This window comes from Ursus arctos, unplaced genomic scaffold (assembly GCF_023065955.2).
Source record: "Ursus arctos isolate Adak ecotype North America unplaced genomic scaffold, UrsArc2.0 scaffold_31, whole genome shotgun sequence".
NCBI classification, from domain to species: Eukaryota; Metazoa; Chordata; class Mammalia; order Carnivora; family Ursidae; genus Ursus; species Ursus arctos.
This window is the reverse complement of record NW_026622997.1, coordinates 1,861,490-1,875,591: the sequence shown is the minus strand read 5'-3', so window position 1 is coordinate 1,875,591 and position 14,102 is coordinate 1,861,490. Positions and strand designations below refer to the sequence as shown.

At 42.8% G+C, this 14,102-nt stretch overlaps 1 protein-coding gene across 1 annotated transcript; it reads left to right on the top strand.

Annotated features, from left to right (window-relative positions):
- The first annotated feature begins 9,628 nt into the window (after positions 1-9,628).
- Positions 9,629-10,582, top strand: LOC113264182 (putative olfactory receptor 2W6). Its single transcript, XM_026511116.1, has one exon. It carries the CDS (start codon positions 9,629-9,631, stop codon positions 10,580-10,582), a length of 954 nt encoding a protein of 317 aa, XP_026366901.1.
- Positions 10,583-14,102: the final 3,520 nt, after the last annotated feature.

The window sequence follows — 14,102 nt, the reverse complement described above, 5'->3', positions numbered from 1 at the left end:
TGCGAGCCATTCCAGCAAATTACCAAACCCAAAGAGGGGGTTGTGGGAACCCCTGAATTTAAAGCCAGTCGGTCAGAAATACAGGTAGCCTCATCTTTGCTCTTTGTGTCTGAAGTAGGGGTGGTCTTTTGGGACCGAATCCCTTAATCTGTGGGGTCTGATGCTGACTTGGGGTTGTGAATGTGAGAACTGATTTGAAGTATCGGACATCCAGTGGAGTCAGAGCTGGAGAAGTGGAACGCCCCACACCTTTGCTGTCAGAAGTGATGTGACTAAAAGCGGTTCAGAGCCCTGCGTGATTTATTTTTAATGAAACGTTAGAGATTATTTGGAAGGAATGGGACTCCAAGAATTGGAATAGAGACATTTTTGTGGCTTTAGACGATTCTGCGTATCTAAACCCTTAAAATCCATGGAGATTTCCATGACAGAAGTAAATTCCCCTGTTGCGTCTAGTGAAGCCCTCAGCTGAGCGGAGTTGCAAGAGGTGGACGGGTTCCCACTCCCTGAGGCAGTTGCAAGAGGTGGACGGGTTCCCACTCCCTAGTCCTAAAGCCCTTCTTTGCCAAGGATCAGATCGCAGTGCCCCCTGGGGAAGCATCTGTAAGTGAAACCGTGGGAGGGGGGACGGCTTTCACACTTAGAAAACTGCAGGAGTTTGCTCTAATTTTTGACATTAGAAACGTGGTGACTACGTGTGGGAATGATTTCCAGGAGGGAGAACATTTTTTACGTGGAGGTGATTTCATCAATCTGCACTTACTAATGGATATGGAGTTCGTGTTCTAGCTGGAATGGCTGAGAATGCTTTAATGTTCACTTATTTTAAAATTTGGGCTTAATCATGGGCTACAATAAGCACATTTAATTTGTTAGAAATTCATTAGAATGTAAATGGGTTTACTTTGTGCAGCTGGATCATTCACTTCCTAAAAGTGAGACAGAGGACACCACAGGTATCGTGGAAGTAAGACCTGGCATTGAGAATTAGTTGATGAGAGTGCCAGCATCCTGCAGAAATCTCCTGTAAGAGCACAAATCCGCAGATACAGGAGTATTTCTCCTTTATCTCTCCAACCATTTATTTCTCCTCTTATACCTCCAACCATTTATCTGAGTAATTGTGTGCTTGGGAAAGGAATTCCCCTTTTCCAGGATCATTGAGTCTTAGCTCTGAGCTACTCTTTTTTCTCCCTGGAGACTCTGATTACTTCGTCAACCACTACGTGTTGAGATTATGACATATACTGTTTTCACTTAGGTTTATCTGATGTGGGGCCAGGGGCCCACAAACCCAATTCGTAGTCATTTTCCCTGATTCTGGACGTATGGACCACATGTGCTGAACAAGTGGAACAATCCCCACGTTGATTCCTTGATCCACAGGACAACAGCCATTATGGTTGGAAGGGCAACGTGGAAGTTGAGGGAATTGTTCACTACGAAAATATTGTCACCCAAATGCAATGCCACTTCCTGGGAGGATTTCAGACAATAACGCTTTCATTAAAGACCTGAAAGATTGTATTGGTCCCTATTTACATTTTTGGTGTGTCCTGTGCACGGACAAATGAGTCCAGTGAATGAAATGGATTATTGTAAGCTTAGTTGCGCGGCGATTGTACTTGTAATTGGTGTTGAAGTTGTGGCCTTTTCACTGCTTCTGGTTCCTGGCATGTCCCTACTGACCTGGCTCTTTGCTCTATGAGCCAATGACACCAGCAGGTGGGAGCAGACCCTACCCTCACCAGCGTTCCCCCCTCCCCCCCCCAGCTCTCCAGCTCCGAGCCAGAACCGCAAACCGGAGCTCATCGGTGGGCTCAGCATCTCAGGACCTCCCAGCGCCTCCCCAGCGGCCGTTGATGTCGCACCGACTTTCCTGGGCTTATTCGCCATCCTTGCTTCCGCTACAGTGAAATGTCCGTTACACTTTTTACCCATTTTCAAATTGCATTATTTGTGTTTTTACAGTTGAGTTTTGAGGGTTCTTTATATATTCTAGTTATGAGTCTTTTGTCAGATAAATGGTTTGCAAATACGTTCTTCCAGTCTGTAGGTCGTCTTTTATGTTCGTAAAAGGGACTTTCACAAAGCAAATGTGTCCAGTCTTGATCAAGTCCAATTTAGTGATTTTTTTTCATACTTATGGTAGCATGTCTAAGAAAATAAACCCTTACGCAGTTTTATTTTTTAGTTTACCTTTTTTAGAGGTTCTGAAATTCTTGAATATGTTAGTTGATAATTTTTATTGGTTTTAGAAAATCCTAAGCAATTATCTTTTTGTATTTTGCTTCTGCCCCATTCTTTCTCACTTCTTCTAACACGCTAATCATTTTTATCTTAAACCAATTGCATTTGACCTGCATGTGGTTATGTCCATAATTTGTCTCCATCTCGTTCTTTCTTGGTGTTACAGCTGTTGTGTTTTTTTTTTTTTTTTTTTTTTTTTTTTTTACTTCTAGTCACTGCTCTCTGTTGTGATGTTAAACTCAGACTGAGTTTTTTCAGTTATTTTACTTTTCATTTCTACATTCTATTCTTTTTTACATTTCAAGTCTCTGGTGAAACTGTCACGAGTGCTTTTTTTTTGGGTCCATATTTTTCAACAGACTAATCACAGTTGTGTTAAAATATTAATCTACTGACTTCATGATATGGGTTATCTAGGGATCTCTTTCTATTGGTCTTTTTTTTTTTTTAATCTTGATTACTGATTATATGGTCTTGCCTCTTTTCATGTCTAGTAATTTTTATTGTATATTTGACTTTGTGTAAATGCACAATAAAGGCATTAGATGGTGTGATTTTCCACCAAAGGGGTTTCTCATGATATCCTTTAAGTAGATGAGTTCTCTTCCTCCTACTTTACTATCTTCTACCCCAACATACAAGTGCAACAAGCATATCAATTCTTTCATTTTGCTAAACTCCTCTAAGTTTTCCCTTCTGCTCACTCTATTTTATCCTCTTAACCAAGAACTTACTCCCGAATAATGTTCATCTTTAGGTTTTCTTTAGAATAAACTAAAATCCAATATAGGGGGTAATAAGTATAGTACAAATGTAATAGGATTGCAAATAAAAAGCTGCTGGAACCCAGAAAAAAATATAGCCAAAAAAACAAAGAGCAATAAGAGGATCTTCCAGGAAGCATATTTCAACTAGCCTTCATGATTTTAGTATTATATTTAATAGAATGAACATTCCCATCTGAAAGAATATCATAAGCAAGGAGACATATAGTTAGGAAAAATCACCGTTATCAAAGATCTACTTTATGCAGGGACAATGCTAAATATTTAATATTTCTTACCTTATTTAACTTTCACAGAAACTCTTCAAATTAATTTTTCTCCCCAGTGATAGTGAGTGAGGTTTCTAGTTTTTAAGCCTGTATCAATTTTTCTGAGCTGGAGTTTGAGCCATTCTCTCTCTGTTCTTCTTCCCCTTTATTCTAAGTGATTTTCCAGAGATGATTCAGTTTGTCATCCTCTTCAAAGGAAAATGTGTAGCTTAACGCATTTGAAGTGTAAAATAAACACAAACTCTTGTAGATGGAAATGGAAGCTGGTCCAGAACCAACATTAATACTAAGGAATATATGTGTATTTCCATAGGCAATAGTAAGGGTCACTTCGGGGCTTTAAGCACTGACATGATAAGAACTATATTTCAGAAATGCTCCTTTTGTTGCAAAGTGAAAAATAATTTTAAGGAGGGAGACTCTAGAGAGTCTTGTAACAGATCAGGTAAGAGTTAATGACTTACGGGCTGGGCCCAGAGAAGTAGAAAGGGAAAAGAAGACCAAGGGGTGAAAGAAGGCTGATATGGGTAGTCTTTTCTTTTTTTTTTTTTTTAAGATTTTATTTATTTATTTGACAGAGAGAGAGACAGCCAGCGAGAGGGGGAACACAAGCAGGGGGAGTGGGAGAGGAAGAAGCAGGCTCCCAGCAGAGGAGCCTGATGTGGGGCTCGATCCCAGAATGCTGGGATCACGCCCTGAGCCAAAGGCAGACGCTTAACCGCTGTGCCACCCAGGTGCCCCTGATATGGGTAGTCTTAAAAAAACTTGTGGAATATGTGCATTCAGGGAAAGAGATGGGTCAGGAAAACTGCGATGTTTTAAGACTCGGTGACTGGACAAATCACAATGAGGCAAAAACCAAGAAAAGCAGACTTGGGAAATGAAGTTCGAAGAAGTGATGGACACTTGACATCAAATTTTGTGAACGTGTGTGATAAACGTTTTCTGAATAATCTGTTGTTTACTTGCACAAAAGCTACAGTGATGATAAATTAGATTCAGTTACAGTAAGAGATTTGTTTAAAGGTAATTGCGTTTGATGGGGGCACCTGGCTGGTCAGTCGGAAGAGCACGAGACTCTTGATCTCGGGGTGATGAGTTTGAGCCCCGTGTTGGGTGTAGAGATTACTTTAAAAAAAGGTACTTGTGTCTGATGGAAATGACACAGACTTACAGACTTCTTTCCATGGGGTCGCATTACGACGTGTTACATCGTACGACAATATGCTGGGAGCCTCTCTCGCAGTCACTTAGAACCTTGCATTGTATTATTTTATCTCACAGAAAAGGGCTTTCCTTAACTATAACATTCCCGTCAGTTACAGATTTAAGTGTATTTGTAATAGTTAAGGGTAGTGATGGGCCAGGTGTGAGGAAAAGGGGTAGCAGCGAGGTGGCAAAAAAAATTTAAAGGTTGGGTCTAAAATGTCCTCTTTGGCTAACAATTTCACATCCCTCATGGAGTTAAGTGCCCTATGAAGACCTCGCCTCTATTTCTCAGAGGGACTCATTACCTCGGGTAGGAAATTCTCGACAGCATCAAATTCTCTAGCTACTTCTCCCCAGTTTCTGTGAGAAAATCTTTGGCTGAGATGGGGGTACAAACTAACAACTCCATCGAGGAATAAGAAGCAACTCTCAGGGGGATGGCTCGTCTGACTGTGCCAAGAAGTTCGCTCAAATACAGAATTAATATTGATTTGGTTTGATGGCTCTTCTAGGTATTTCAGTATTTGTTGACAGAAAAAATCATTGTATGTCATTATAAATTAATGGAGATGATAATGCTATCTTATAAATTAATGGAGATGATAATGCTATCATTTCTAGCTCATATTCTACCAGTATAAGTAGTGGTATTAAGATTATACTATCTGATGGGAAGCCTGGGTGGCTCAGTACATTAAGGGTCTGCCTTCAGCTCAAGTCATGATCCCAGGGTCCTGGGATCGAGTCCCACGTCGGGCTCCCTGCTCTGCTGGAGGCCTGCTTCTTCCTCTCCCACTCCCCCTGCTGGTGTTCCCTCTCTCACTGTCTCACTCTCTGTCAAATAAATAAATAAAATTAAAAAAAATCTTTTATAAAGGATTATACTATATGACTTTAATGACGTTTATATTTAAAACACAGTGTTTGACATGGTGATGGCCAGTTACGTTCTGTTTCTACCTGGCAGAGTGTCACTGAAGTTAGTCGGCCATAAGATATTAATACTAATGGTTATTAAAAATCAAAGTGATATTTAGATGTACAAGGCACATTGATACATAGTATATCATGTGCATCAACTAAAATCTCTTCCTTTGAAGTCTTTTACAGCTAAATACAGAAAATGAGCTTTCGAAATGCAGTTGTTGCTGTATTGTTCACCGTATGGCTGTCAGGCAAGGGATCTGGGATGGCACGTGCATGCTATTATTTTTTGTCTTTTTTAAAAACCAAAACCTGTTAAGTCTAATGACTCCGGTGAAGTCATTTGTCAGTCAGATAGATGGTAACTTTCTTGAGATAATTTTAATAGTTTTACACTAAACTAGGCAAATTGAAATGAAGTTATTTTTAATATTTTTGGTCTTTTTTTGTTTCTGTGTTAATTTTACATGTCAAAAACTGTCTCTTTTTTATCTTTCTCTTGATCCATCTGTCTTTGGGGGGCAGCAAAGCAAGGTTAATTGAGCAATGGCAAAGTGATAGTACAAAGGTCCCAAGGAGGGAAGGGACCCAGAGGGTTGTCCTTGGTAGATCTGTCTTAAACAGAAAATATATAAGTTAAGTTGTATTATTACGGACTTTATAATTGCACAGAAAGTTAATCTTGAATAAACAAAATGGCAAAGGACTGTGAGTAGCACCTCTCTACACTGCATGCACTAAGAAAGTAGCAGGGGACACATATCACAAAAGTAAACTGAGGCACAAGTAGACCCTGGCATCTCTTTTCACTGACTCTAGGTTCCTTTCTTTCCTTTTTTTTTTTTAAGATTTTTTATTTATTTATTTGACAGAGAGAAAGAGACAGCCAGCGAGAGAGGAAACACAGGAAGGGGGAGTGGGAGAGGAAGAAGCAGGCTCCCAGGGGGGGAGCCTGATGTGGGGCTCAAGCCGAAGGCAAACGCTTAACGACTGAGCCACCCAGGCGCCCCTAGGTTCCTTTCTGAATTGAGTGTGAATTAGCCACTCCCTGGGCCTTTGTGTTTATCATCACTTGATGAGACCCAGCAAGGAAGATCTGGTGCCCCCTCTCCGTCTGTCTCTTGGGTGAATCTGGTGTGCGGGGGGCGGGGTGGGTGGATAGGGGTGTTGAGAAGAGTGGTGTTTCCCCTGAGACCATATGTTCTCCCAAATCTTGTTAGAGATAATTAGTTAAGGGAATTTTTGTAAGAGGAAGTTTAACTCCATAGGGTGAGACCGAGGAGGAAGTATCCAATCCTATATCAACTCTGAAACCTATAAGAAGTTCTTTCTTTTCGAACTTGAATCCTTTGATCTTCAAGTGGCCCCACACTGAGTGTGCACCGGAGACACCTGGCTTCCTTCGCTGCTCCTTGTCTGATTTCCGATCTGAGGGGGAGGGGAATGTGGATGCTGGGGGCCCTCAGGTGGCATAACCACTGTGTGCTCATCCCCATCCTCTCTTCGTCTATCCAGATTCACTGCTGCTTGGGTCTTGCCTCTTTATCTCCTCTTTCCTGTAGATTTCCAAAATGTCATCTTTCTTTCCTTCTCACTTTCACTCTGGTCATCCCACTTGGACTTCCAAGTGAAGTCCCAAGAAAGACAAGGAACCGTGGACGTGGCATTTTTGACGCCGCAGTCGAATTTGGTAAGTTAATGATCCTGTGCAGGAAGAAATGTGACCTTGGCCTCCAGACAGTCATCTGGGTTTCTTTCGCCTTAGACAACAGCTGAATCACACGCAACTCGACTTACTATGCCAATATTCACAGCATAAATGTCTGTGTATTTTATGTACACAGGCTTGATCCAATTTTAAAGATTGTCGTTTAATATCACTCAGTCTTTGAGGAAGCTGGAGAGAGTTTTGAACTCAATAATGGAGTTTTTACCCCCAAAATGAATTTAAGAAGTAGTGGGATCTACTGAATTGGAAAATCTTAAGACTAAAAATACTAATATGGTCCTGCATGGCATGGGTGTCTATTGAATAATGAGCTCTCTGTGCTTGTGAGTGTTAAACAGTAACACAGATTTTAAACTCCAAATGGAGAGTCAATGAAAGAATTTTCTAAAATGCTCTTTAGGGTTTCTGCCCTGTGCATTTATCTCCTGTTCCGTTTGTCACAGAACGAGCAGCTTGTCTAGCTGTGAAGTGCCAACACTTCTCTTAACCCCAAGATGTGGTCATTCATTCCTCCAAACAATATAAGCAATAAATCCGCATTCTGACTTGTTAGAGACAAATTATAGATCAGTTGATATTGGGGCATTATTCGGTTCAATTTTTTAAATCTTGTGAAATTGAAATTATCTGGTCAAGGATCCAGAAGTCATAGAGGATGTACAAAATCATCTTGTTTCCCATAACAATGGAAACTTACTTAAATGCAACTAGTGATAAATTGCATCACACCATTAAATAATTAATGCGTATAGCTCTTGGGAGAAAACGATCATGGCTGTGTGTTTAGAAGGCATTCTATTAGGTTTAAATAAGCACAGGCACACTCACATACCAGGTAAAAGAATAATCATTTGTATATACACATATGTTCTTTCTTGACTATTATATGTTTTTTAGATTTCCATGTTACAGGAAGTGGAGGAAAAGCCCTCAGTGCTGACTGAACTCAGTGGTTCTAAGTATTGGTTGTCAGCCTTCTAATCAGTGGATTGTGTATCCACGTCCATGTTACCCTATCCGTTCGCGACCACCAGAGATGCTCGTGGCAGCCTCTGGAGTGGTGACCTTGACAATCCTGCAACTTCCAGTAACTGTCAGTGTTTTAGTGTACAAAATCTTGAAGCTGTTGGGAGCACATGCCAACTTTGATTTCATTATGACAAGGCATTCTTAGAGCAGTGGAGCTCTGTTTTGTGCCCTCATGCATCTGCGAGATATAATGAGTCACAACTCCAACACTTCTCAGTACAACTGCTTAGGAAAATGTGCAAAAGTGTTAGAATGAGACTTTGCCTTGCTTAGCTTACATTATACAACACGCTCACCCTAAGACACGAAACCACTGCCAAATAAGTGAAAGTGTGCTAGAAGACATGCCGTCTTTAAGTTCTACGGGATCCTAAGAGACACATAAATAAAAAAGTCAGTGTAGGCTTCCTGGAAGGAGAGCTGTTTGAGAGAACAAAGTGTGAATGAGAGGAGAGGAGAGGCTATCAAGAGAACATTGGGTATTAGCTCCATTGGGGATTGAGTTCTGGCAATTGTTTTCTTCTTTCTCATCCTTACAGGAAAGTACTGAGAGCTTCAGAGAAGTTGCCCAATCCCGGAGTTAAAATACACCATGGTGATATAAAACATCATTTTACCACAGAGGTTGAGGATAGGGCTGGGTAGAGGAGCGGAAGATATGCTAGGGTCGTGCTCCAGTGAATACAAAGAACGGAATCAGAGGTGTAGCTATAAACAGTAACCAGGTCATCTTCTTCCTAAGATTTTGCTTGATCACCTGTACCCTCCTGAGTTTGGGTAGGACTCTAGGTTTCCCAGTATTGATGAGACACTGTGAAGAATGAGGTTTCACCTGACAGCAAGCCTGGTTCTCTGATGCAGAGATATAAGCCACTTTTCTTACCCATGGTTTGCATACTGTGCTTCCCCATTAAAAAAAAAAAGCAAAAGCGGATCGATTTATTTCCTTGTAAAATAATGAGCTTTTGAAATAATGAGCTGTGAAACTGAAAATAATCATGCAAATTGTTTGTAAATAATCACAGCCCTGAATCTGAAAAACCCCAAATACTGTGCTCTTCACGTCAAATAATGACTTAATACTTACTTGAAATCCCAAGTCAGGCATCCGGTATTTCTAAAGGCGTTTCCATTCCACCATTTTACCAGTCATTTCATTTTGAGGGAGTATATCTATACTCTGTTTGTTTGAGTGTGCGTGTGTGAGCAGGAGTGGGGGGAGTGGGGAGTGGGGGTCAGGGAGGGGCAGAGGGAAAGGAAGAAAATGAAGCAGGCTCCGCACTCGGGGAGGAGCCCGCGGACCCGTGGCTCCATCTCGCAACCCTGAGCTCAAGAGCTGAGCCAAAACCGAGAGTCAGACGCTTAACTGACTGAGCCACCCAGGCGCCCTTCTACACTCTTCAAAGGTGCTCCTCTTTCTCCTAACAGGTAATATGTGGCCAGAGGTGATGGAGAAGGGCAACACAAGCTCTTTCGAGGGCTTCATCCTGGTGGGCTTCTCTGACCGTCCCCACCTAGAGCTGATCCTCTTCGTGGTCGTCCTCACTTTCTACCTGCTGACTCTTCTTGGCAACATGACCGTCATCCTGCTTTCCGCCCTGGATTCCCGGCTGCACACACCCATGTATTTCTTTTTGGCCAACCTCTCATTCCTGGACATGTGTTTCACCACGGGCTCCATCCCCCAGTTGCTCTACAACCTGTGGGGCCCGGATAAGACCATCAGCTATCTGGGCTGTGCGGTCCAGCTCTACTTCGTGCTGGCTCTGGGAGGGGTGGAGTGCGTGCTCCTGGCTGTGATGGCCTACGACCGCTACGCGGCGGTGTGCAGACCGCTGCGCTACACCGAGGTCATGCACCCGCGCCTCTGCGGGCAGCTGGCTTCCGTGGCGTGGCTGAGCGGCTTCGGCAATTCTCTCATCATGGCACCGCAGACGTTGATGCTACCGCGCTGCGGGCACCGGCGGGTGGACCACTTCCTCTGCGAGATGCCGGCGCTGATTGGCATGGCCTGTGTAGACACCGTGAGCCTCGAGGCACTGGCGTTCGCCTTGGCGATCTTTATCATCCTGGCGCCACTCCTTCTCATCCTCCTCTCTTACGGCCACATTGCACGAGCCGTGTTTGGGATCAAGTCGGCCGCCGGGCGAAGGAAAGCCTTCAGCACGTGCAGCTCCCACCTGCTGGTCGTCTCGCTCTTCTACGGCACCATCATTTACATGTACCTCCAGCCGGCGAGCGCTTACTCCCAGGACCAGGGCAAGTTCCTCACTCTCTTCTACACGATCGTCACTCCCGGCGTTAACCCCCTGATCTACACCCTGAGAAACAAGGAAGTTAAAGGAGCCGTGAGGAAGGTGCTAGGGAAGGGGGGTGCAGAGGGATAGCGAAAGTTTGGGGATTGTCTTTTGACCCATCCTCTGTATACACTGTTAGACGGAGCAAATAAAGGACTATTCTGACGCCGCAGACTGAAGAGGCGCTCAACGAGAGGGGGAGCTCAGGGGTTTAGCAAGGTTGAGAAAATGCAACGTTCCGAGTCCACACTCACCTGCACCCTCTCAGGTCCCCTCAAGCCAAGCACCGATCGCTAGGAGGGATCCAATTCGGGACCAAACAGTGATCTATGCTTGCAAAATACCAGCCATGAAAAGTAGCCGCCAGCCATTCTTGTACCCATGCCGGCTTCTATCACGATGACTTGTACTCAGTAAGTCCTCAGCATACATGAAAAGAATATGTTAGGAAGTGAAAAAAAAAGTATTTATTTTTTCTAGAAAGTTCACATGCACTTTTATAGTGCCAAATTTCCAAATGCGAGGCAAACTAAATCATTCCATTGTCTAGCTCTTAGTATCTCCAACACCACAATGCGGGTCCACAGTGCAGCTCTTGCGTATTTTCAATCATTGATATAACTGAGTTTAGTGATTTTTATGTTTGACCTTCTGAGGCAAAAGTGAATGAAGAAGGTTATGTAGCAAGACCATGAGGTATTTGCTTTATACGGAAGACAGAGTTTCTTGTTAATATTCAGTACTTGTTTGTACTTTATTTGTGACAAAAAAAAAAAAAAGCTAAAAGGTGTTTTTTTTTTTTTTTGGTTTTCTCTTTTGATTACAGTAACATATACACAATGTCACGTTTACCATTTTACCATTTCCTAAGGGTATCATCAGTGGCATTAATACAGCCATCGCCACCATCTACCCGCAGAACTTTTTCCCTTCCCAAACTGAAACTCGGTGTCCATTAGCAATAACTCCTCATTCTCCCCTCCCCCCAGCCCCTGGAAACGCCATCCCACTTCCAGTCTCTATGACTGACAAAGGTCTTCTTGCTTAAACTGTTTGAAGTTTATTAACCTCCACTTTCCCATCTGTCATCAGGATAATCTTGGACAGAGGCAGGGAGGAATGACACGAATCCTGGGGAACTTTTGGAATCTTTGTGATGGGTTGTTCTCTGGATGTTGATTTCTTCACATTTATACCCATGACTGCAGTCCCTCGCCAGTCATAATGGAAGTTGATTGGAACAGTCCGTATTAGATGAATGAATCCTAAAGGCAGGCAGGTATCTTCAGACCTCAAATATTACCAATTGGATCCCATCTCATAACCTGGGAAAACATATGTTATGTTAAAATTTCTGTGAATAAGGACTTTGAGTTTTGGTTATAGACAATATTCTGTTATTCCCATAAGAAGGTGGAATAATTAGAATATAGTCGATTTTTCCTACTTTATGAATTAAGTAAAAGGTGATATTGAGCCATGATGATGTTCATTAAGGGCATTATTAGTGCAGCTGAAGTATAGAATTGGAGACCCATGACTTGGCATTTTCCATTTCTTGCACTGAAAAACAACTTATAATATGTGTCCTACTGATGCAAAAATATGCTGTGCACTTCTAAGTAAATAAAAATCCTTTTAGAATCAATCTCTAGTGAAAAAATGATTATAATAATTTTTATATAATTTCTATACTGTTCCGATATGCATTATTTTAGAATCAATAACATCTTGGAGTGGGGGCAGCGGATCAAGAGAGAGTATAAATCTCTATAGAAATAGCAATTTTGGAAGCATCCTATGGAATTTCCAACTAATTCTTTTAAAAATTTCCCTTTCCCTCCACAACGGTTAAGTTTCATTACACTCTACAAGCGCTCTTGTAGGTAATACGGAATGATGAGTATCAGATCTCAGGGGGAGGAAAGGTCACTGTGTCCTTAACAGCATTATGATGGCCCAGCACCACCTGTTACTCAATTTATGAAGTAGTTTATAAAGTTTCCTTAGTTGACTTACTTAGACGTACAGTGAAAGAATCAAATATATTCTACCTGTCCCACCATCTCATGGGAATAACAGAATAGCCCTCATAATAAAAAATAGCAGAAATACTTCATTTTTATCCTGTATGGATTCTTCCTTTCACTAATTAGTGCTTCATCCTGACGGACAGACCGTGTACACAGAGCAGACGGAGGTTTCGATGGAAATGAGCATCAGGATTCAATTCCCCACGTGCGGCTGTAGACCCTTAGCCACAGAGCTTAATCTTTCTCCAAAGAAACAAATATTACATGTACGCCCATACGTGCGTGTTTGTGTTTAAACCCTCTGTGATCTTACGTTAGGAGCTATGAGATGATAGCTCGATATATGCTTATCAGTCAGATTCTCAGATCATTTTCCATCTTGTTGTCTTGATGGGTGGTCCAGGGACCCTGAAGACAACCTTAACCTCTTTTGTATTTTGTGTATGTTCACATTTTTCCCTCCCATTCACCTGTTCAGCAAGTGTGTGTTGTGCCAGGCAATGGTCTGGCTACTGGAACAAAACACACGAAAAATCCCCACGGCATTGAGCTTGTAATGCACCCATGTCTGAAACCTCATGACGATGGTAACATTTGTGAGTGTTAGGAAGACAAGCCTTACAGGGACAGGAGCCGGGAAACACGGCAGGGCTGCAGTTTTAAGTGGGGAGGCTCGGGGAAGAGCTTGGAAGATACGTTTCAGCAAAGACGCTGTGGAGACAGGGAAGCAGATGTGCGGGTCTCTGGGGGAGAGGGAGCAGCAGGAACAGCATTTAGGTCGGGAAGGTGAGGAGGAAGCAGAGAAAGGGCTGAGCAGGGAGTGGGAGGGTCATCAAGAGCACTCGTGACCCTGGAAGGAAAGAACAGAAAGTGTTTCCAGAGGGATGAGTGGTCAACTCTCTAACATCCAGCAAATGGCCACGTGGGATTAGGGATGATAAGTGACCCACAGATTTGGTGATGCGGGTCTCCCGGACAAACCTGCAAAGAGCTATTTTGGGGGAGCGATGGCCTGGGCTCCTGGTTGGACTGCATGAGGGAGACAAAGGTGAAAATGTGAAGTGCAAGCAGTGAGCACAGTCAAAACCTCCGAGAAGTCAAACGATGAAGAGAAACAGAGAAATGGGCGTTCATAGTAGGGATGAAAGATTTATTACATGACCAGCATTATTTTTGAAACGAGAGGAATTACAACAAGTCTATAAACCAGGGAAGGGAATGATCCAGCAGTCCAATGAAAATTCAGGAAAGAGAAAATTGCAACAGTGGTGACCTTGAGTAGGTGGGGGGGAACAGGATCCGGTTCACGAGGGGACAGTCGGGCTTGAAATGGGAGCAAGAGTTCACAGCTGTAGGAGGGACCGCAAAGTACGTGAGCACAGACGCTGTGGGTCAGGTGGCTTTGCGCAGGGGGCTTGTGCGTGTTCTCTTCTGAGTGCTGCGGTTTCAGCCTGAAATAGGAAGAAGGCATCACAACCTTATTATGAATGCTGCAAGCATGTAAACCAATAGAAGAAACTACCACTTAGATACCTGAAAGGAATATCTTAGGGGACTTGCTGCAATTTAATTTTTGT

Bases quoted from the DNA above. Each gene is read 5' to 3' on its own strand.
- LOC113264182 (XM_026511116.1), top strand. From the start codon at position 9,629: ATGTGGCCAGAGGTGATGGAGAAGGGCAACACAAGCTCTTTCGAGGGC.